The 23,968-nt window shown below is 47.1% G+C and overlaps 1 protein-coding gene across 1 annotated transcript in view; it reads right to left on the bottom strand.

Annotated features, from left to right (window-relative positions):
- The window catches only part of DYNC1H1 (dynein cytoplasmic 1 heavy chain 1), a 77,830-nt gene extending 54,659 nt beyond the window's left edge, over positions 1–23,171 (bottom strand). Inside the window, exons 1-22 of the mRNA XM_018558435.1 lie at positions 22,855–23,171; positions 17,357–17,444; positions 16,396–16,569; positions 15,101–15,356; positions 13,322–13,508; positions 12,948–13,219; positions 11,973–12,200; positions 9,672–10,748; positions 8,865–9,044; positions 7,535–7,684; positions 7,304–7,450; positions 7,074–7,214; positions 5,992–6,168; positions 4,954–5,064; positions 4,751–4,870; positions 3,235–3,474; positions 2,268–2,423; positions 2,062–2,175; positions 1,869–1,979; positions 1,580–1,789; positions 331–477; positions 72–238 (exon numbers count right to left, since the gene is read on the bottom strand). Coding sequence (XP_018413937.1) covers positions 72–238; positions 331–477; positions 1,580–1,789; positions 1,869–1,979; positions 2,062–2,175; positions 2,268–2,423; positions 3,235–3,474; positions 4,751–4,870; positions 4,954–5,064; positions 5,992–6,168; positions 7,074–7,214; positions 7,304–7,450; positions 7,535–7,684; positions 8,865–9,044; positions 9,672–10,748; positions 11,973–12,200; positions 12,948–13,219; positions 13,322–13,508; positions 15,101–15,356; positions 16,396–16,569; positions 17,357–17,444; positions 22,855–23,104 — 4,703 coding nt within the window. The 5' untranslated portion in view covers positions 23,105–23,171. The remainder of the gene's footprint in view (positions 1–71; positions 239–330; positions 478–1,579; positions 1,790–1,868; positions 1,980–2,061; positions 2,176–2,267; positions 2,424–3,234; positions 3,475–4,750; positions 4,871–4,953; positions 5,065–5,991; positions 6,169–7,073; positions 7,215–7,303; positions 7,451–7,534; positions 7,685–8,864; positions 9,045–9,671; positions 10,749–11,972; positions 12,201–12,947; positions 13,220–13,321; positions 13,509–15,100; positions 15,357–16,395; positions 16,570–17,356; positions 17,445–22,854) is intronic.
- Positions 23,172–23,968: the final 797 nt, after the last annotated feature.

The following is a 23,968-nucleotide window of genomic DNA, read 5'->3' as shown; positions in this document are numbered from 1 at the left end:
GACAGAACCTAATCAGTACCATGTTCTCAGCATATTGCGTACATATCCACAGACCATTAGAAGAGCAGTACCTCTGGAATCGCTGAGTCTCCACAGGAAGCAGATGTTTGATGTCAGCGCTGCCTGTAAAGATGCCTTCCAGGTACACCCAGCGCCTCTGGACGTCGATCCAAACATCAAAAAGAGCCATGATCCTGTTTAGCTTGTCTTCCCAGCTCAGGGCATCTTCTTCAAACACCTGGATGTGAATAATTATGGCAAAAAGGGAGTCAGCGAAAGAAATTAAAACATACAAAAATGTGCAGAGGTTTTCAGAAAAGAAAGTCCCACCTTGTAGTATGGCGACAGCTTCATAGCTGAAACACTGTTGATGTGCTCCTTGACCTTGTTGAACAGATCGTCCCAGCCACGGATCAAGCGACATTTGTTTTGATAATTGACCAGATCCAGTTCGTAAGCATTCCAAACTTCACGAATCTAGAAATAATTTATTACACTAATGACTCCTTTGTTTTTTGTGGCATACAATACATTACAGAGCATTTTTTTAATGAATCAAGACACTTTAAATCTGAACTGTGGGCATAAATATAGAAACACTTGTAAATGAGATCTCTTGCCTTGCATTCCTCCTTTATGTTTTGTTGGCAGCGGTCATTGAATAATTCCTTTCCCATTTTTTTTCTTCTTTCCAGGGCTCACTCACCCTTTTCCTGTTCATAAGACCGGTAGTCATTATGCCCTCTCATTCAGCACCACCGCCAGTCATGAACATGCCCCGCTGTAGTTTTCGCTGCTGTGGGTGGACCCAGATTGTTCATACTAATGGTATGTCCTGCCTACCAATGACCGCAATGATTGACAGCAATGTAGGCAGAAACTATAGAGTAAGACTCTTGGCAATGCTCACAATCCCGCCCCATGGCATCAATGCATTGTGGCTGGCATGTAGTCTGCTCAGGCATGCAGAAAGGCAAAATGATAGAATGTGGGCACCTACCCCATTCCCTCCACCCAGTGGTCATATTTATTCAGGAGTTGAGCTTTAAACTGAAATTTGAAGTACACAGTTAAAATAAAAAAAAACACATATGGGATCTGTTTTACCTGCCCAGGGGTTTGTAATTTTATCCAGACAGTCCTGAGATTCCCAAAACCCAACTAGCCAACAAAGCCAGAGTAATGAACTGACTTTTCTCTACAAAAAAAGTTTGTCAACACAGCTCGGTCACCTCACTATCCCCAGCCTGTGAATGGACAGAAGAGCAGCGGAATACTAATAAGTCATCCCTCTGCACTCTTTTCCTATTAGGGTCTTGGGTCAGAAAAATCGCATGTTGCACAACCGATTGGCTATTAGCGCTGCCCCTTCTTATCTAAATGCTGCTGTACATGGGATTATAAGTGGCTGATACAAAGTAAAAATCCAGGTCCATATACTAGTTGCATTTTAAAATACCTTACATGAGGTTTTCAATGGATACATTACTGTAGAGATTTGTGTATATGTAGATTTGCCAGCAGTATCAGCTTTAAATAAGTGATATATCTATTTCTTTGGATTACACAAAAAATTTACCTGTTTCAAGAATTCCTCCAAGGCCATTTCTCCTTGGGCCACCAACAAGACATCTTTGACAATGGCTTCATTTCTTTGTAAATCGACATCCCAGATCTGACCCAGAGTGAGTTCAGACACCACCCAATTCACATGCAGTCTCTTCATCAACTGTTTCCAATGTCGATCCTTCAAGGCTTCGGACTTCAGCTCGATCACCAGCATGTTCACCTGACGGCAAACAAAATGTCACTTCAGCACCTTACTTCAGAGGCACAAGGCAATCATGTCTCCTAAAACATCACTTTACCTTCATGTAACCCTTCAGCAGTCTCTGGACAAATTCATAGGAAGCATATTGTCTCAACCGGGCAGGGAAGTTCTTCAGTTGGTTCAGCAGCCCATCCAAGCTTTGACGGAGCTATAAAGAATTAAATACAGTCAGTACGCTGATGGAACAGAAGCTTTTCTTATACTAGACCCAGGTTGAGAAGGTTTGGTACCTTGCGTGGCTGAACAGACACCCACGTCTGCTCCTTCATTTGGTCAATCTGCTCCCACACTTTGGACAGCTCAGACCAGACACCCTTCAGATCTTGCAATTCTTCCAAAGCCACCTGTGGGCCAAACCAAGAAAGAGGGGAGTCAGTTGATGACCATGCTGTGAATCGGTCACTGCATACGGCAGGAGTAAAATCTCTAGGTCTACCTGAACGCGTTCTTCACTGCCGCTGAGAAGGCCGGTATCTGTGAGCTCCAAGGCTTCCTTCGCTTTCGCGCATTTCTCACGGTCATCTTTCAGCCTGCCAAACTTTCCTTCATATATGGTGAGAGCCTGGTGGGCATCCTCAGGGCGCAGGTTACCCTGAAACATTCAAATACAATAAAAGAATAGCAGGATAACGCATTCTGAACACGAGATGTCCCAGGAAACATTGCATTTTACATTTCACCCTCCTATAAGCTACATAGTTAAAGGGAAACTCATGAAAGTTACAAACCAAAAAAAAAACACACACAACAGTGACAAGTTTTGGATGCAAACTGGAGAGCCGAATAATCCACCAGCAATATATTCTCCCTCTTGTATCAGTCTACCACTTGCAGAAACCATCAAAAAAAGGACAGGCCCACTTAACTGCATTCTTCATATTGAAAAAGCAAATGAGAAAACTAAATATTTGCGTGAAATTATATTTTTTGTGGAAATTGGTTTAAAGTGGAATTATAGTCCTATAAAGACCAATTCCACTACTCTGAAGCCATCATAAAAAGAAACATAAGTTATGGAATTCCTCTGCTGCAGAAATCCTATGAGGGCTTGTCATGTGATCAAATACTCAACCATTTGGTCACATGATCTCTGCTAAAGGGGAGGTCCAGATTTGAGAATAACCAATCCTTTCCTGCAACAGAAATCACATGACCAGCTGTCACATGATCACACAGCAGCATTTGCTAAAGCTAGGGCTTCAGGTTGGGTTCCTGTTTGACTAAAACTCCACTTTAAAAAGGTGTCTACACACTGATGGCATGGTTAGTAGCCACTCATGCTCCCGAGACCATTTTTTCTGCATTTAGTTTTCCTGACTAGATCAGAGTTAGCTTCATCTGGACTAACAATTACTTAAAGCAGAAAAAGTTCCAAAAAGAAGGAAAAAATGCAATGCCCTTACAGCAACAGGCTTGGTCTTCTCCCAGTCGGTCAGCAGGTCGATGGTACGACTCTCCACTGCTCTGTCTTCCTGAACGATCTTCATCTGCAGATTGGCCACTTGCTGCTGGATGGCGGAATCCTTTCTTCGCATGATGTCATTGAAGGCACCCCATTCACCCTCGATGTTGTCGATGTAAAGCCAGGATGAAGGGAACTGGAAGCGCTGCTTCTCCAGCAAACGCTGTCCATTCCTGTACAGCTGTAAGAGGAAGCAAAAGGAGGTAACTATGTGGACAGAGAACAAAGCATAAAGAAACCTGGTACTTATAGAGGGCAAAGCAGGAGAATGGCAGACAAGGAGAGAAGTTATTGCTGTAGTCAAAAAAATTTAGACTTTGGTAAGATGAATGGAAGCGCAGATAGGTGGAGATCTATGAAGACTTAGAAAACAAGTCTGATTGAAGTAGAACTAAGTCCTATTAAAAATATGTGCTGCAGCAATTTTAAAAGAGAACTATGGGGTTAAGGCTTTTCCCCCATAGTTCTCCTAAGGGTAACGGGAGGACAAACTAGCGTCCTCCTGTCACCCTAGGCTCAGTATAACGCGAGCTGTAGCTCACGGTATACTGAGACACCGCAATTGAAGCGGATCCCGACAATGATGCCGGGATCCGCCCAGCTGCGTGAGTGACAGTTGGCTCTGCCTATCTAGAGGCAGAGCCAGCTGTACCCGCCCCCTCCCCCGTCCGTTCCGCCAGTCAGCGATGGCGGATCGAAGCAGGGAGGGGGGAATCCAGCCCCTCCGTCACGGCAGAGAGCCGTGATAGGATCGAGAGGCGAGCGAACGCCGGTATGTGTTCGCTCACCTCCCGATCCACTGAGCCGACCTGTGACAGTCTCATTGTCACAGGTCAGCTAGAACTATGAGGCGAGTGAAAATCACTCACCTCATAGTTCTCCTTTAATTATAAGTGCATCTGTACTTCGTTTTCTTAATCCTCCTGCAAACTCCCACAAATACCTGTTGAGTCTGCCTCCTAATGCAGCTTCCTGTGATGGGGTGGCAACAATGCTGCAGTGCTCCTGAATTCAGAGCAGATTCACCACTCATGTAGACTGTGCCTCCTTGCACTGCAGCGCGATAAAAAGGGGATGTGGCCATCTTTGCCATTACTGATGCACAGGCCTCTAGTTTGCCAGTCACGCCTAATCCTGCCCACTGCTTTCTGCACAAACAGCACTACTTCTGCTCAGGAACTCCCTCTGTGAGCTGTAGTGTCTGGGAGGAGGAGCGTGTGAGACAAACTAAAGACGATTTGTCTCAGTCAAGAAAGGTAAGGAAGTAATCTGTTCATTTTCTGAACGTTGTGCATCACACAGTAACTAGATTTAGGATGCATTTGTATTGTCATACTGGAGCCTCTAGTTGTTCTTAAACAATTCCCTTGTTTTATTTTCCTATGGAATAAAAGATGAATAGCTACAATGATAAAAAAAACACAAACAAACCACCACATAACCCAAAGTCTACTTACATCAACTTGTTTCTCAAACTGCTTGATCTTGCGTTTCAAAGACTGGACGTAAGTGATGAAGGTCACTGCATCCGAGGTACTGGCCGTATCCACTGAATGTTGCTCCAGTTCTTGACGGGACTGAAATAAAAAAAATTAAAAAAATAAATAAATAGAAATAAACCACAAAGTACAAGCAATATTATTCCATCATGGATCCATACCTTGGAAATCTGTGAATGAAATTCTGTCATGTTCTGCCCAAGCATTTGGCCAAACTTGCTGAGGACCTCCTTGTGCCAAGAATCATATTTCAGGTTGACTTTGGATTGAACCTGTCACAACAAAAAGAAAAAAGAATGGAGAGTGACATCCTGACAAAGTTATTAAAACTATTTAAAAGGTTGTACTGTTATTGATCCCATGAAATCCACAGCGTCCATTGTCTGAATAGCCAACAAGTCACACAGGTGTACAAAAGTCTGAAAAACATTTATTTTAGGCTGCTCCTACACTACTGGAACATGATGGGATTTGTTTTTGCATGGCTCCATCCACTAACCATGAAGGACACTGCAATTAAAATAATTTATTTTCAAAGAAAAGATATACGGCACGTCACAGAACTTGGGGCTGCATGCACAAATTTTTTCTGACCGCGCCAGACGGGAATGCAGGCATTGATGTGCCACACTTTCCCATGCAGCCGAAGGACGTGGTGCTATTGAGTTCAATGCACCGCCCCAAACCCTCCCGCCCCAAAACAAAGGGAGCCGACCAGAATGCGATCCAGTGCGTTCCGGCCCGATTCTGAGCCTGGTATTCTGACTACTCCAGGAAGAATCCATTCCCTAGCACAGACCCCTCCCTCCTTGTAAGTGATAGCCCTTTTCTTTTCTGGAAGTGGCTAGTAAATGTCTGTACTGGCCTAGCTCCTCCATAGATAACCTTTTACACAGCTGCCAGGGGAGGAAGAGGAATACTATAAAGTGTCCCTGTTTGGTCCATTGATAAAATAGACAAGGAATGTGGTGCCAAGCAGCACACTTGGGGCTTTTGGACGTCTACACATGGGGAGTTTTTTGGTAGGTAAATAACATGCACTAAATATGGTAAATCCACATATCTTATGGGAAAATCTTTGCTGAAATAAATGACCCGACAACAGGGTAACATTTTATTTTTTTAGACTCCTTCCCTAAATAGTTTAGCTGTCAGACATGCCATATCTAATAACCTGTGGAATGAGCACTAGAACCCACCTTTCCATAGTCAATGATAACAGGTCCAAACTCCTTCCTGGTCTCAGCATTGTCGAATGTTCCTCTGGCCTTCCGGATCTGCACAAGCAGTGCCTGCCACTTATTCAAGTCTTCTCCCAGGCGGTTGTAGATGTTTTCAGCTTGCATGTCCCACAAGCACTGGTACTGCAGCCACACCTGCGACATACGAATAGAAAGGATTATTCACAGTGCAGCATAAGGATTCCAACATTGGTAGGGATAGGCAACTCCTTTAAATCCTAAAATATGGCTGCTTTTTAAAGTATCATTACTATACACTATATTACACAATTAGTCTCTCCCATATTTCAAAATTGACAGATATTAGCATCTTGAGGGCAGATATAAATATATTCTTAATTAAAAAGGGGACTGACAAACTCCATATGCAACACTTCAATACCTTTTCTCCAAATACTTGCAATGGAATTAGAAAAGGAGTTGCACAGAATCTAAACTGGAAGTCGATTCCATTTCAAGTGAGGGCTCATTCTAGGTCAGTGGTTCTCAACCTTTCAAGGGCCAGGACCCCTTGGTAACATTTGCCAAGTTGTGGTGACCCCCAAAGGATAAAATTTTAGGGTTTGACGCGGCTGCTACAGCGACATCTGGTGGCGTGGCGGGAGAACTGACACTGCTGCGCTATGAGAGGGCTGAGGAGGACTCACACCTAGCATAGCAGAAAAATCACACAGCGACCAACAGCTTGAGAACCACTGGCGTACGCCGTCAAAAAAAAAAAAAGCCACCATAGGAATGCATAGCTAGATTCCTATTGGCCATTTCACTTTGCAATAGCCAATAGCAAATTTGCTATTGCACCCGCCCTTTGCTGCTGCCAATCACTAGAAAAGGACCTGATATCTAATAGCGGGAGACTCCCGGGCGACCCCTAGCAAATCGTCATTCGACCCCCGACGGGGTCGCGACCCACAGGTTGAGAACCGCTGTTCTAGGTGAACAAATGCATGCTTCTGTCACACTACGGCTCTATGTACCAACATACAACACACAAAACACGGTTCTGCAGCAAGCTACCATGACTCTGTGGATTGTCTTACCTTGACATACTGCTCCACCTCGGTAACAATACCCATGACAGCATTGTATGATTCTTCCAGTCCATTTGGCCCATCAGGCATACGGGTCAGGGCATTCCTGTAGTACTTTTCTTCTTCGGACAGCTCATAATGGACGCCCACCTGTTTTAGAGCAAACAGCGTCAGTATCTCATCAGTACTTAATAGAACAGCAGGGGAGAGTCAGTGAATGTCTGCCGATAGCGCATTACCTGATATCTCTGGCTTTGAATTCTGGGCAGGGACAAAATGGTCATTTTCCAGGAGAACATTTCCTGATACAGCTTATACCTGCAATCTTCAATTGGTGGATTAAGGTAGATGACCTGGTTGGTGATGCGGAGTTCGTGGACGATATTCTGCAAGGGAAGGTTACATGGCAGTTTCAATATATGGAAAAAGCATTAAGAATGGTGAAATGTATAGAAGGCGAGACCGCGTACCTTGATTTTGGGCTCTCCGCCTGGTTTGTGGCTGGCTTGAGGAGCATCAGTGTCCATGTCAACATCCGCTTTATCATCAAACTGACCCATGAGAACCTGTGTCCAAGTTTTCAAACCGACCTGAAGACGCACTCCCAAGATTCTTTCAATCTATGGCACAGGAAATAAAAAAAATACATGTTTATTAAGAAAAGTACTGATTGTACGAAACAGGTCAACAAGCTAATGTACAACTCAGTCCGCCAGCAGCTCCAGTGCAAGAGCCATGGAGTTCCAATATATTTAGTGGTCATGTAAAAAGGAGATAGAGAGGTAGGTGTTCTTCCTGTCCTTTAGTCCAGAAGACACCTTAAACAGGCCAAAAATAGCTGGACCGTATACTACAACTTTGTATGAGAGACCTTTTTTTACCCTCCGCAAACACCAGTTTCAATGAAAGAAATCGGTCCCTCAGGAGTTGAACAGGCAAGGCTGCCATATAAGTCATATACACTTCAATCTTCTGAACCTGCAAAACCTTGGGTTTCAACTGCCATCACCGAGACCGCTTTTCAATTGGCACCTTGCACACCAAAATAAAATTATCCATTTTGTTATCCAAACAATTTTTGGATTATGATATTACAGGTATTCCTCACTTAACGACCGAGTTCTGTTCCTACGACCAGGTCGTTAAACGGATCGGTCGTTAAGTGAGGAACTCTATACAGTACTGCATTAGTATAGTACTGTATAGCGTTTCTGATGTACAGCACCAAACAGTGTACTGTACATCGGGCAATGAAAATACTTACCGGGACCCGCAGTGAAGATCGGAGGACACCACTTCCGCCGGCAAGGTCGGAGGTCGATCGGCGGTCCGTCGTAAGTGCGAGTGGTCACAAAACAGGTAAGTCGGCAAGCGAGGAACATCTGTACTAAGCTAATGTAGCATTAACCAAACATAACAATACTTCCCCTCATGTAGACATTCGATAGGTGAAAAGCAATCATTTTTCAGACCGCTATTACCTGCAGGGGGTCTGACCATTAGCCCTCATTCACACAACTAACAGCCAGCCTGTACAGATCCGTGCATGGCCGTATCGGGCCGCTCCCGGGAAGGACAGGTGCTGCGTGTGATTGTACGCAGCAGCCTATTCTTCTCCATGGGAGCACGCGGCCGTACGCTCACCCGAACTGCACGTCTGTCCCTGCTCAGACGCAGACAGGATCCATCCCTGTGAATGAGGGCTTAGGGGGTGGAGCTTTCCCCATAGTCTATGTCCAGTATGAAAAAAAGAAAACAAAAACAGAAAGCCAAGTCACCATATTATCTGCAACCAATTACCTCCATATCAAGTTTGTTGACCCAGATGGGGAGGTTGGAATAAGAGTGAAGGTTCAAGTCATCGACAGCCTTTTGGATTCTGTTCAAGATTTCCGAAAACGTTTTGTGGTCGTACATGCAAGTCTCCAGAGACCGAACTTCCAAGTCTATTTTCTCTTCGATGATGAGTAGATCGTCCACCTGGGAGACACAAACACCTCGTTAATTTAAATACAGTGAAAAGGGGGATTTTTATCATCGGAAAATGCTTTCCTTCAGGGATGCACCGATACCGGTTTTACGGTAGTGGAGTACCATATTTTTTTCCCCGGTACTCGCCGATACCGGAAGTCCCATTAAGGAAGCCAAGTGGTGTGTAATGACTCGCTGGCCGGCTTCCTGATTAGCAGGAAAGCCGTCTCCATGCTCCCTTATCACGTGGTGACGAGGGAGCATGAAGCCAGCTTTCAGGCCAATCAGTAAGTCGGGGGGCGGGTAATAACTTGCTGCCCGGCTTCCGGATTGGTCAGGAAAATGGCCAATCAGGAAGCCAGGCAGCGAGTCATTACACGCTGCCAGGCTTTCCGATTGGCTGGGAAGCATGTAATGACTCGCTGGCCGGCTTCCTGATACCGGAAGTTCCAGTAACTGGATCGGCATCGGGAGCATTTGGGAGAGTACGAGTACTCGGCCAAATACTCGGTATCGGCACCGATACTGGTATCAGTGCATCCCTAGTTTCCTTAAATAGTTAAATTGTGGGTCACACCAGTAGCCTGAGCTCCAATAAGTGTTCAGTAAAAACTGCATTTCAAAACAAAAGCATACCTTCTCTTGGAAGTTGAACACGGTTTCAGCCAAACGTTGGACATAAGGATCCAGCTTGTAAGACTCCCAAACCAGAGCAATTCCTTCAGCTATCAGAGCCTGGACCTCCTTCTTAAGACCGGCAACCAGCAAGCTGATACTGTTGCGCTCCTCCACTTTCTCACACGTGCGCTCGTAGGTACGGACACTCTCAATGAGGGAAATGGCAAAAGGGTACAGCTGATTGGCCTGGTGGGCTTTGTTGACGATGGCCAATGGGACGCGGAAACCAAGCCATTTAAGGTTCCGGACTTCTTTTGAGAGGGTTATGATCTCCGGCAAGAAGTTGACTTTTAGCTTGAGCACATTTCCAGTTCTCCCCCTGGCACGCGTACATTCAATGGTGAAGATACGGCCGGACACGCCGAGATTACGCTGCTGAACCTTCCTTGCCCAGTCGTCGAAAATTTCCTGGGTGTTGAGTTTCATGCGGAAGCTGTCCCCGTCTTGTTTCAGTTTCTGTCCTTCAACGTGGTTTTCCCAACCTTTGCCAAGAACGTCTTCCACCCGCTTCATGTAGGCAGTCAGCTGACGGTCTATCTGCTTGGCCCAGATAATGGAGCCTGAAACCGGTGGGAGGTCTCGGACATGACTCATCTTGCACGCTTGACTTTGCGGATACTGTACTTTGAACTTGTCGTGAAGGGATTCGATGTCATCCTTTACCCGCTGGATAAGCTGCGTTTGGTACTCGCGGATAGCTCCCCTAATGTGAGGTCTAACAAAGAGAGCGTTGAAGCGGGAGAAGATCCTGAACATCTCGTTGGCATTTTTGGCTGTGCCAAGTTGATCTCTGAGACGGGCTGTGATTCTGGTCTCGACTCGGTCTATTCTTTCATCATATCTTTTTAGTGCCGCTTCCCACGCCTCCGTGCCTTCTTTTGAGACATCCAAACCATCAACTTCCTTTACGTTCTCATAGGCAAGATTGACCTCCTCAATGGCGTTGGCATCTGCAGCATCGAATAGGACCTCTGCCACTTTCAAGTCCTGGGGTTCAGGTACTTCCCCCTGGTTCTGTTGAGCCACTGCTGTAACCTGTATAAACAATGAAAAGGGGAATTAGAATAGTTTTTGTACTTTTTAAACTTCAAGTTTATAAACCGATACTTTAACCGCTTGAAGACCGCGGTGTTTACACACCCTTCCTGTCCCGGCCATTTTTCAGTATTCAGCGCTGCGGTACTTTGACATTTATTCCGTCATGCAACGCTGTGCTGAAATGAATTTTATACCATTGTTTGGTGACAGATAGAACTTTCTTTTGGTGGTATTTAATCACCACTGGGGTTTTTTATTTTTTACTATATTTTGGGAAAAATTACTGAAATTTTTATTTTTACATTATGTTATGAAACATTAACCAATTTATTGGGTAAAATATAAAAGACTGGGTCACGTCAGATAAATAGGACACCAAACATGTCAAGCTTAAAAATTGCGAGCGCCGCACAAAAAACTACCATACCCAAAATTGACCATAGGCAATGCTTTAAAAGCTTTTACAGCTCATCAGTTTAGTGTGATCAGTGATTGATGGCACTAAAATTATTGCTCTCACTGCGACGTTCGCGGCGATATGTAACATGTGCGTCGTAATGGGCGCAATCGTCGTTTTCGCAGGTATGCGCACCCGACGCATGTATGTATGGGTGGGGGACTTTAAAAATGTTTTTATTCTTTATGTGTAACTTTACATTTTTCTTTTTTGGAAACTCATTTTTTTCCACTTAACTTTATTGCTATCACATTGGGGGCTAAGAAACCCCCCTGTGTGATAGCAAAAGATGTGACAGGTCCACTTTAGGGGTCTCCAAGAACCCTAATGTCACCTAGGACCCCCCCGAAGAAGCTGATGAAGCAGAGATCTGCTTCATCAGCTTCTCTCCAGCATCTGAGAGTATTTGTTATTAAAACCTTTAAACAAAAAAAGGGTACTCCCGTTACACCTTGCAGAAAATTATGGGCTTTCTAATAAAGCCCAGCACTACCTCTGCACTTATTGACAGCAGACTGAATGTCCAAGAGGGTTTGGGTTCAACTGGAGTGGAGGAAGATGAGTTTTCCTGCTCGGAGTCACTACTGTATGTAGGGTGTGTGTGGGTGTCAGTGTTCCAATATCCAGCAATTCAGGTCTTCTCACAACATAAGCTAACTACCTTTTACAAAATATGTCTTAGCAATTTGTACTAAAAACTGAAAAACATTGCTACTCTAGTTTGTGACTATGATTCAAATGCCGCTAATGAAAATTAGGCTCACCTGTGGTCTGAGGACCCGCACAATGACGGCTCTCAGCTGTTCATGCTGGCGCCGAAACTTCCTCATCTGGTCCAGACGGGCCTGTAGTTTCCTGTGGGCCGGATTAATCCTCCAAACCATCTTCAAATTCTCCTCACGCTTCCGTTTAACAATATCTCTCAGCAGAACCTGAAGCTTCTCATACTCGTCATCCCAAGTTTGGAAAACCTCAAAGCAGGCAACCATGACCTAAAGCAAAGAAATCAAGACACATGCAACAGGTTACTATGTTTATAAGAAAAAGCAGACAACTTAATAAGTCAAGCTTTGCGGTATCATGAAAAAAAAAAATGAATATTTTTTTGTCAAATTTCCCGTGCCTTTAGTACCATAGCTGTGTGCCAGCAATGTGAGATCACCTATGGCACTGCTGCCTCTGACTGCCAATGGGAGATCACCTATGGCACTGCTGCCTCTCACTGCAATGGGAGATCACCTATGGCACTGCTGCCTCCGATTGCCAATGGGAGATCACCTATGGCACTGCTGCCTCCGATTGCCAATGGGAGATCACCTATGGCACTGCTGCCTCCGATTGCCAATGTGAGATCACCTATGGCACTGCTGCCTCTCGCTGCAATGGGAGATCACCTATGGCAGCTCTAACATGGAGATGCAAAGCTCTGCTCCTCTAACAAGAAGACTACTACACAGCGTCACCTCCCACCCCAATGGAAACTAATATTTTGCCCTCTGCTTTCCTTTCTTGAGCCCAGCTACAGCAGGTAGAGGTCCCCTTTAATGCAAGTATGATGGCACAAAAAAAACATTAGCTGTCTATATAGTTTGATCTGATAGGTTTGTTGTGTTTAACTCTTTAATGACGTAAACACAAAATTCTAGTAACCCCTATTCATTCACGACAATGTGATTTGGTGCCGACGTGCCATACTGTTTCACGTGTGATTTTTTAATGACAGGTAAGCTTTGACATACCTTTTCGAATTCCTCATAAGCCACATGCATAAGTTTCCTGGTGCCCAGAACCTTCAGCAGCTGAGAACTCAAGTCTCGGGAAATGGCTTCCACCAGCCGCAGGGCGCGCTGAATCGGATATTTCGTGTTGCGGATTTTTCGGAGGTGGGTAAAGATGGCTACCAGAGCCTGTCTTATTTTGTCCAGCTCGGTAGCTGACAAGAGGTCATTCAATGGGAAGTCTTTCATCAGAGGGTTGTAGTCATTCACGGTTTCCAAGGCTTGCTTGAGACCTATTAACACAAGAAAACAGGTTCCAGACTTAAAGCAAACCTGTCACATAGCTAATTTATGCTCAATAAAACACGCAGATTACCACGAGATCCATCACCTACCGGTGTCTGTGTCAAAGCTGACCGTGGCATGGAATCGCTTGCCATGCTTCAAGATATCCAATGTTAGTAGAACTTCGGGACTCTCACGTTTTTCCTGGATGCGGTAGAGCGCCCTCTCCAGGTTTAGCCAGAAACTGATCTCCTGCAGAGCCGTGCCAGATGCTGGATCGCGGTCTAGTTTTGTTACCTGAAACAGGTTAGAGCTTACATTACAAACAGAGGACAAACTTGACTTCAAAGGGTCAGCCTACCCAATATAGATAGAATTATACATGTGTGGTCACTAATGGACCATCGTCTAGCTTCCCTAACCTGAGGGCAACCTAGATCTTCCCGACATCCCAGCTGCGTCACCCCAACTAACTCCTACCACTGTATTCTCCAAGATGTACGATACATGATAAAAATGTAGAACTATTATGTCATGATGGTGGGCAGTGGCGTAACAATCGCCCCCCTGTGCCCAGGCCTAGCTATGGGCCCCGGCCAGGGCATCCCTCTGATGCCGTGTGCGCCGCCTGGGTCGCTATGGCGTCACGGGTGCTGGCTGTCACTGACATAGCTCAGCAGCAGCTGTGAGGGAGAAAGTTCCCCCTCACAGCCGCTGCGGGGCTGCGTCAGTGACAGCCAGCAGATGCGGCAGAATAGGCCGGTTACACCGGCGTTTGCAGTAAAGAAGGAGGCGGGGCCCGCCTAACAGCAACCCTGCCTCCTCTCCCATAACTGGCCAGCGATCTAAGAGCAGGTGGGGCCAGTGATGTAAGAGAAGGCGGAGCCCGAGGACAGAAGAGGAGGCGGGGGCCCAGCGGCGGCGACCACGGAGGTGGACAACGCTGACAGGTAAGAGGCGTGCAGCCCAACTGAGACCTTGCAGAGCCCACCATAGAGAGTCTATGGTGGGCTCTGCAAGTGGCATAACTAGCAATCACGGGCCCCATACAAAATTTTGCTATGGGGCCCTGTGATTTCTACTTACGCCCCTGATGGTGGGCCTAAGATCTCGTCATTGCCCTGAGAGGCTTGTGAAGAAAGTAGGTGACCCTTCACAAAAACACATCACCTGAGGATCTTGAAGTGGCCGTTTCCTCCTTTGTCTATGCATGGTAAAGCAGAAGGGTCATCTAACCTCCCCCTTATGCCACACAACATGTACTCCACTTTCCTCAATCCCCTGTCATTGGGATTGGGGAAAAAGAAAGCCCTTTGTAAGCTTGTTGAAGCTTACACAGGGATAAGGATTCCATGCCTAGCTCCATGTGACATTGCTGAGCCAATTATGAGGCAGCAGCCCCGTCACATGGGAGATGGGGCAAGAGTTATATGGAAGTAGCAGGTATTACTCTGCTTCTGGTGGCTGAATGGAGTGCATTGGGAGTGAAGGACAGGCGAGCATATGCTGCTTGGGAAGGAATGGGAGGAAGTTAAAGTGCATGTCCAGGCTTTTGGGAGATGTAGTTCTGGAGGGGTGTGTACATTAATAGGAAGCGACCTTCCAGTAGCTGCTCCTGCAATTTTTTTTACAAGCCTGGTGATGATGTCACCTAAAGTAATAAAAGCTCTTTTTTTTGGCTACAGAAACAAGTAAAAGAATAAAAAAAATGATGCTGGGACATGACATAGAAGGGGAGAGGGAGGTTTGAGGGTATATTGGGGTAATGCCGGGATATACACTGTGACCCTTCTCCTTTGCCCTGTATGAGCACACAGAATGAAGACTCAAGAGAGGCAACCCCCGAGGCTCTTAGCGTTTGATCGTTTCGCCAGCCAGTGGATTTATACCTTCTGAATTTCTCGAATCCATCGATTGACCCCGGACTGCAGCTGATTGAGGAAAGTGGGGTCTTCTACTTTGTCTCCAAAATCTGTAACTTTGGGCTTTTCCCCTCTCTCGTAGGACTGCTTGGCAACGTTGGTAATGATCGGATGGATAAGAAGACTTATTTCCGGGATCTCAATGTTCTGCTGCAAGTGTAAAAGGCCCATTTCCAGCTCGGCAATCTTCTTCTCAACGGAAGGCGCCATTTTGTCTCCATCCCTGAAAGAAAAAAAAGACTCCTGGATTATGCTCATATTTTAAATCATAACTAAGCAGGCATGAAAACTGAATACCTGACACACACAGTGCAGAAGACTGGATATAGTATGAACATTGTTATAAATTAGAAGTAGGGATGCACCGATACCGGCTTTTTTTCGGTAGAGTACCGATATTTTTTTTCCGTACTCAGCGATACCGAATACTGGAAGTCCCATTAAGGAAGCCAGGCGGCGTGTAATCACTCGCCACCCGGCTTCCCGATAAGCAGGGAATCTGTCTCCATGCTTCGTTACCAGGTGACGAGGGAGCATGGAGACAGCTTTCTGGCCAATCAGGAAGCTGGGAGGCGGGTAATGTCTCAGGAAGCCAGGCGGCGAGTCATTACACGGCGCCCCGCTTCCTGTTTGACCGGGAAGCAGACTCCATGCTCCAGGTGACAAGGGAGCATGAAGCGGGCTTTCTGGCCAATCAGGAAGCTGGGAGGCAGGTAATGACTCGCTGCCTGGCTTCATCATTGGCCATCTTCCCGACCAATCAGAAAGCCAGCTCCATGCTCTCTCCTCACCGGGTGAGGAGGGAGCATGGAGCCAGCTTCCCAGTCAAAGATCAGCTGCCCGGCTTCCTGACACTGGAAGTTTGGGTATCGGGGTAGGCATTGGAGTATTCGGCGAGTACAAGTACTCACCCAAATACTCGGTATCGGCACCAATACTCGGTATCGGTACCAATACTCGGTATCGGTGCATCCCTAATTAGAAGGGTATCTTGTGCAATGTTTATATTGTTTGGAGGACATTTTATGGTTGTTGGGGTAGATGCGTTCCGCCCAGCATGGGAGACGCACATGTGCTGTAGGGGTATCGGCTTAACAAACGAGTCAGTACAAAGAGCAACACAAGAGCACAAAGTGACCTAACGGGTGACTAAAAGATCAGTTCTGATTGCTGCCCGCCAGTAAGCGCCCTTCGCCTTATTGAGTACCACGATTAGATGGCGTGCAAGAACGTATCGGCTAATCATTTCATGTTCCAATTACCTGTCGGCTTTCCCGGATTCTCGGATGTAAGACTTGAAGAAAGGGGCGACGGCATTGCTGATGAAAGAGTGTAAGGTCTCATAGGGGGAATCCTCGCTGAGCGTGAGCACTCGCAGCTGAGATGAAATCGGTTTGTCGGCGTCGATAACTGGTGTGCGTTTGATGAACGCCAAGCTGTAACAAAAGCAAAAGAGATCACAAAAGATTACATTTCATTTCCAGCAAGTCCTACAAGCAACACATTTCATAATACACCAAACTGACACTTACTGAGCATTAAAAGGTCTTATTTATGGGATCAAGCAAGAAACCGGACGGCCTTATAGCCAGACAGGGGGGAAAAAAAGCAAGTAAATAAAAAACACATCAAATCATCTCCAAGTAGTAGAGTACAATGCAAGAGCACAGGCTACAGCTGGCCATACACTATGCCAATCTCATCCGGTTCTTTATGAACCCGCTGAAATCCACAGTGGGTGCCGCTGTTGACACCCTTCCAGCCGGCATCCCGCCATCAGCTGATCAAAGGAGCCGGTCAGAAAATCTTCCAATGAAAAGAGCGGGCAGCCAATGAGCTCCCTGGGCTCTGTTCAGCTATTCTGTCAGCGGCCACCATCAGAATACAACACAGACAGCGGCAGACGAAAAGCAGACAGCGGCAGACGCAAAGCAGACAGCGGCAGACGCAAAGCAGACAGCGGCAGACGCAAAGACGCAAAGCAGACAGCGGCAGACGCAAAGCAGACAGCGGCAGACGCAAAGCAGACAGCGGCAGACGCAAAGCAGACAGCGGCAGATTCCTCAATCAACACTCGGAAGCGTTGATGGAGGAATCTGCTCTATTTTGTTTCCCCCCTTCAGCCCGCAGATTGAATGAAACAAATATAACTGTGTATGGCCGGCTTTAGATTATTACATATATCATTAGTGACCGGTTCCCTCAGGAGGTACATTGAATTACCTGTTTGACTTCAGTCCGTAGTGAATATCAATGTTGACGTTGTAAGAAATGAATTCTCGCTCCTCTTCTCCTTCATCACCGACATCCTCTGTGGAAGCAAAGAACAGAGTCAATAGTGTGAAGCACGAGGTTGGGGAATACACATCCCTTGGATAAAAAGGTTCACCCGCTATATTATGCAGACCACTTCCTGGCCTAGACTTACCGAGACAGCAATGAGATGTTATCATATTAATATGGAGAGGAGGAGGGGACAGGCTGCAGGGACTGGTCTAGGAGTCAGCTGGGATCGTGGTTGGGGTGAGTAGAACGGTTATTTTAGCTCCCTAGACAAAAGGAGCAGTTAACCCTTGCAGTGCAGGGGGAGCCTGTGCATGCATCACCACCTGATCGAAGCCACTGCTGTGACATCTGCATCTGTCTATTTTTTCAACACACACCTCCCCGTTACTCGGCATCCACAGGGATTGGTAGATTGCGGATAAATGTAGTTTCTGGTTGCTTGAGAGTTGCTATTAAAAATAGGTCTAATACCATAACCAATACTATACCCCCAGTATATCCCATATTATACCCCCAGTATACCCCATACTTCACTACATCACAACAAACTCTGTATTGACTTCATAATAATATTGAAATGCAGTAACAAAAGCAAATTAAGACAAATACACACGTGATCATTCCGAGATTAATACATGCCGCAGAACAGCGAGTGCACGGGGGATTTTTTTTTCTGGTTAGATGAGAGTTCTGGTTAGTTGAATACTGGATAACAAAGTTTAATGTACATTATCCATCTATCAGAAGAAGACATATACAGTAGACATGTGCACTGCCAAAAAATTTGTTTCGTTTTAAATTCGGATTTGTGTTATTTCGTTTTTCGGGATTCGGGTGTGAAAGTCAATTCGGATTCGGACGAAATTCGGTAGCGTTAGTACGAACGTTCGTTGCGTTTTCTGTTCTTATTCGTTTCTTATTCGTTCGTTTGCAGCAAAGTGACATTTGAGGGGGAAAAAATATTTTCCTTTGCTCCATATGTCACTTTGCTCCAACGAACGAAACGAATAAGCAACGAATAAGTACAGAAAACGAAACGAACGTTCGTGCGAACGCTACCGAATTTCGGAAATGGAAATTCGGATTCGTTTGCATTCGTTATGTCTGTAATTCGGAATTCGGATACATCCGAATGTCCGAATTTACGAAAATTCGTCCGAATTTCGATTCGGAACGAAACGAATTGCACATGTCTAATATACAGCATCTCTTCTGCCATGAAAAAAAACTCCAGTTTGTTTCCCCTTGACGCAGGTCAGGGTTCAGGATTACACATTTAGGGAGAACATTTTCTAGGAAGATGCACACAGACAGTGGACTTTGTATTTATTTATACTCCGGGCGAATCAAATCTTATCCCTCGCAGTGGGGCTCCCAAGGGTAATATTCCTCCTTTTGTCTCAGGACCTGAAATAACAGTTATACTCACCAGCACCTCGATCCCGGCCGTCTCCTAGACCAAATCAATGGAAAGTCACCCGCGCTCCGGCTCCATACTAAGTCAGTCTCTTCATTGACCGTAGTAATGTCACATTTTAAAGCGACGCTTCGGAACTTTTTGATCCCTTCTTCCAAAACGTCGCTTTAAAATGTGACATTACTACGGTCAATGAAGAGACTGACTTGGTATGGAGCCGGAGCGCGAGTGACTTTCCATTGATTCCATATAACTTGCAGAGGCATCTGCTGGCACTACAGCACCCGCCCTACCTTAGGGTTTCATTCCGGTCAGGAGTGCGATGGGACACACTTTGCATGGACTCCTAGACCAGTCCCTGCAGCTTGTCCCCTCCTCTGATCCAGCAATGGTATCATCATCAGCGTCCACATGTTCAATACACTGTATAGGATGTGATGACCCGCAGGGCCTTACACGGCTGGAGTGGAGGAGGAGAGAGGCTGAAGGAACCAGTCTAGGAATCAGCCGGGATTGTGATTCGGGTATAACTTTGTAAGTTTATCCCCCCTAGTCAAGAAAGAACACTTACCCCCTTGCAGTGTGGGGGGGCGGCCCCTCTGCGAGGGTTAAAGGAGAACTATGAGGCGAGTGCTTTTCACTCACCTCATAGTTCTAGCCGACCTGTGACAATGAGACTGTCACAGGTTGTCACAGTAGATCGGGAGGTGAGTGAACACATACCGGCGTTCGCTCACCTCTCGATCCTGTCACGGCTCTCTGCTGTGACAGGGGAGGGGCTGGGATTCCCCCCTCCGATCCACCAGCGCTGACTGGCGGAACGGACGGGGGAGGGGGCGGGTACAGCTGGCTCTACATCTAGATAGGCAGAGCCAGCTGTCACTCACGCAGCTGGGCGGATCCCGGCACAATTGTTGGGATCCGCTTCAGCGTCTCAGTATACAGCTCGCGGTATACTGAGCCTAGGGTGACCGGAGGACGCTAGTTTGTGTACTCCCGTTACTCTTAGGAGAACTATGGGGAAAAGCCCTGATCCCATAGTTCTCCTTTAAGATTTTTGTTTTTGCCCGGAGTCAGACATCTGGTGGTGATTCCGGCACCGATACACTCGGAGGATACACTTGTATATTGTGTTTGTTGACACACTGTGACATATGTATGTAGAATAGGATCCTATGTGTTCTTTGTTCCATATGCACAGAGATGGCGGGGGAGGAGCTCCTGATCACTATTATTATAGCGTGACCGACACTCATGTGATCGCTGCGCCTGTCTCATGTATTTCAGATGGTTACAAATATATTTCACTTTATTTTGTATATCTGTATCTGGATTATCCAATATTATTATTAGGTGAGCGGGCGGCTTCTTGATGTGCGTTACATTCTGTACATTTCACCCCGGTGCAGACCGCCGCGATCCGGGATTGCGCGGTCCTGCACAATGCAGGCAGCGATTGCGGTGCTGCCCCATTGATTTCAAAGGGGTGACATCCGCACGGCAATCGCAGATAAGGTACATGTACCTACTTTTTTTTTTTAGCGATATACGACGCACGGTTGTTTTAGCCGCAATTGTGTTCGGAAGCATGGGCGGAATCGCGGGGGAAAAAACGCGACTGGGGTGCCATTAGAAAATAATGGCACCCACAGCGCGATCAGTTCTCCCCCTTGTAGACTCCCGACTGTGCAGCCATCCGTGCAGAATCGTGCACCATTGCTGCGTGGTGAGGCGTCGCCTAGGTGTGCACCGGCCCTTAGTTGCGCGATAATCGCACAAAACACAGGTGCGCATTAGGTCAATGGAGGCTATTCACACCTTTGCGGTTTGTCGCGCAGACTAAATCGTCTGTCGCATGAAAAGGTGCAGGAGCCATTTTTCAGGCGGTGGTCAGGCGGTTTGGGTCCCTTTGGGCCGGTGCACAGCTAGGCGATTTATCGCGCAAAAACACATGAAGTCAACGGAGGCTGTTCACACCTTTGCGGTTTGTCGCGCGAAAAGGTGCAGGCGCTATTTTCCGGCGGTTGTTCCCGCGGTTTGGATCTCATAGACATCTCTATGCATTGAGAACCATGCGGTTTGCAATGAACAGTCGCGCGATCTAAAACGCACAAGCTCGGCATCATCTGAACCTGGGGGTGAACCTAGCCTCAGTTGCTCGGGGTTGAGAAGACGACACACTGAAGCCGGAGTCTGCGGGTCTTGGAATCTGACTTTTCAGCTGGAAGTGGAAAATCCCTTTAAACAGCTGCGGATGTGAGAGGAGCTGCGAGATCTTTTCCCGGGAGTGAAGTTTTGGGGCGACGTCTCCTTTAATTCTGCAATGCGGCATTCTCACGACACACCCCGAACAACAAAGAACTAAAACATGAAGGAGAACGCTGCAACGCCGCGCCGCTGAGGGGAAACAAATCAATCCCGTGTCGATGAGGAAATAAAAGGAGGACGTTTAGAAGATGACCGTGACACGCCATCGGGGATGAGAGACACCCCGAGGTTCCCAGATATAAATCCCTCAAAGGAATGATTTACAGCAACGTATTAGCCCAATGACGGCGGATCCTCAAAGGCATCACTACTGGTTTGAGGGTTAGGCGGGCGGGGCTGGCGCTGTAGAGGGGAGGGGACCAATTTGGGGGGTAATTTCTAATTCCCACATTCTCTAGCAAACTGTGATGACCCTCCAATGAATATTAAAAAAGTGAGCAGTCAGTAAAGAGTGGCTTGCACACCAATCACCGGCCTTTCATTTACCTCATACCAGCCCTTCCTGGGACGCTGACACTTGGTTGCATATCAAACCAGAAGGCACCAGAAAGGTTTTTATTGCCCTGGCGGTCAGCAGATGGGCTCCGGGTACAAGTGGCCCCGTGCTGGCACATAGTCCCTTTAAAAAGATGCACAAAAAGAGCAGCTGGTGACAGATTAGACCAGGGGTGGGCAACTCCGGCCCTCCAGCTGCGGTGGAACTACAAGTCCCATGGGGCATTGCAAGACTGAGAGCCACAGGCATGACTCCCAGAGACATGATGGGAGTTGTAGTTCAAGCACATCTGCAGAGCTGGTGTTGCCCAACCCCTGGGTTAGGTCCGATTTTCAGGCATCATCATAGGTCGTCAGCCTATTCATAGCGAATGAGCTTCCCTAACGCAAGAGCAATAGTGAGCTGCAGCACCATGGGGAAATTATTTCCTGGCTGGAGGGCATCCAGCATCATCTAGCTCGTCGTTTCCCACCCTGACTGTCCCTGGCCCGTCCCTTTCATTTATTGGATTGCAGTCCTTTCCATCATGGAGGTTCAGCATCACATGTGGGCTGTACCTAGGGCTGGTCTGCATGCCTGCCTATGAACACCCACTCCTCCAGACCGACACTGACCGTGGAAGCCGTTTTGATATTTGCATAACTTCTCCCAAGAGCCGGCCCACTGCTTGCATTAGGGATGAGGGCTCTAGAGAGGAGTACTGAGGCCGGGTGCTGTGACATATTCAGGATGCTAAGTACAGCACATTGCTGGTCCCGCCCACATGCCAAAATCTGCCTGCATTGCACAAAGACCCAGTGATTACATCAATGGACCCAATATAAAATGTAATAAAAATGGAAAGGTATTACAAATTGCCACTAGCTGGATGATGAGGGGGAAGGGGGAGGAACCAGGGAAGGCAAAATATATACGCAGATTAAACTTCATCAATAATGGGTCAGAGAGGCATAAGCAATGCAATTACACAAGAAGGGGGTACAGGGAGAACACAGAAGTGGCTTTAAAACAGCAGTTCAATATCGGGGTGCACATGGCAGCTGTCAGAGAATGGAGCACAGCAGTACTATTGGGAGCAAGGAGGGGTCCCTGCAGTACACGCGGCCACCGGCAGAGGGCGCTGTGGCACAGAATGAGTACTTTAGCGATGCACAATGGGGGCGCAGTACACGATGCCTCCAGCAGGTGTCACTGTGCCCCCCGGGATCACCACACCCATGACACAGCATAGAACACCGGCGGCGGGCGGCTCACCTTTGAGCGTGCTCCTCTCCACCAGGACGGTGTGCACCTGCGGGTCTGACAAGAACTTCCTCATCTGCTCCAGAGCGCTCTTCTCCTCCAGCGCCGACTCGAGGGAGGCCGGGGCCTCCCCGCCATCTTCCAGCAGCAGCGGCACCAGCTTCCTGATGTGCTTCTGCAGCACTGAGGTGTCCGCCACATTCTGCACCGCCGACACCTCTAGGTTGCCCGAGCTGTCATCCGCAACGCCCGTGTCCGTCATGATCGAACCGCACCGGCTGTAGCTCAGCCGAAAAGTGACAGTGAGAGGATGCTGTCTCCGCCACACACAGGAGGAGGAGGGGCCCGCCGGTACACGTCACCGGGGAGAGGAGGATCATGGGATTGTAGTCCTTTTAGGCTGCTCCATCCCAGCTCTGTGCGGGGAGTGGACTGCAAATCCCGGCATGCACCGCGCCAGACGCAGCATTACACAGCGCTATTGAGAAGGATGGAGAAACTGCCGTCATTGGGTTGTTTCTTTGCCCCGCCCATCGTCCCTGTGCCATACCTCCTTCTTCTTCCTATTGTACAGTGGATGCTACCACTTCCTAGCCCCGCGATTGATGCTATGTAGCGTCTAATCACTTTCCAGCCCCTCCCATTGTCATTGTGCCACGCCCTCTTCTCCATCTTTTCTAATTGTCATTGTGTATCTTGCTGTGCTCTCACTATGCAGAGTCCCATCGCTTCCCAGCCCCTCCCACTGCCACGCATCCCTACTCCGCCCTGTTGTCACTTCATGCCATATCAATGCCCCAACCCCTTGTCTTCATACCACTACCATAGTGTCACTGTCTCCTGCTCCTTACTGTTGTCCTTCCTGACATGGCACCAAACTTAGAGTGGGAGAAGCAACACTAGGGACCAATCAGGATCTGCTGCAGTGCACATGTGCTGACAGATGGAGAGAGCAGAGTGATGGGTATTGTTGCTTCCTCATTGTCCAGAGCTTGATTGATATTTTGGGGCGTGGCTAATATTCATCAATGTGCTTAAAGCTGAACAGACGTAAAATACATAAAAGAATGCAGCTTTGTATTAGATACCAAACCATTAAATGTGTTTTACCATTGGTGTACCCCGG

The sequence above is a fragment of the Nanorana parkeri genome, unplaced genomic scaffold (genome assembly GCF_000935625.1).
Source record: "Nanorana parkeri isolate BGI_ZX_2015 unplaced genomic scaffold, ASM93562v1 scaffold339, whole genome shotgun sequence".
Taxonomy (NCBI): Eukaryota; Metazoa; Chordata; class Amphibia; order Anura; family Dicroglossidae; genus Nanorana; species Nanorana parkeri.
The sequence above is the reverse complement of the archived record's forward strand: the minus strand, read 5'-3'. Positions and strand labels throughout refer to the sequence as shown.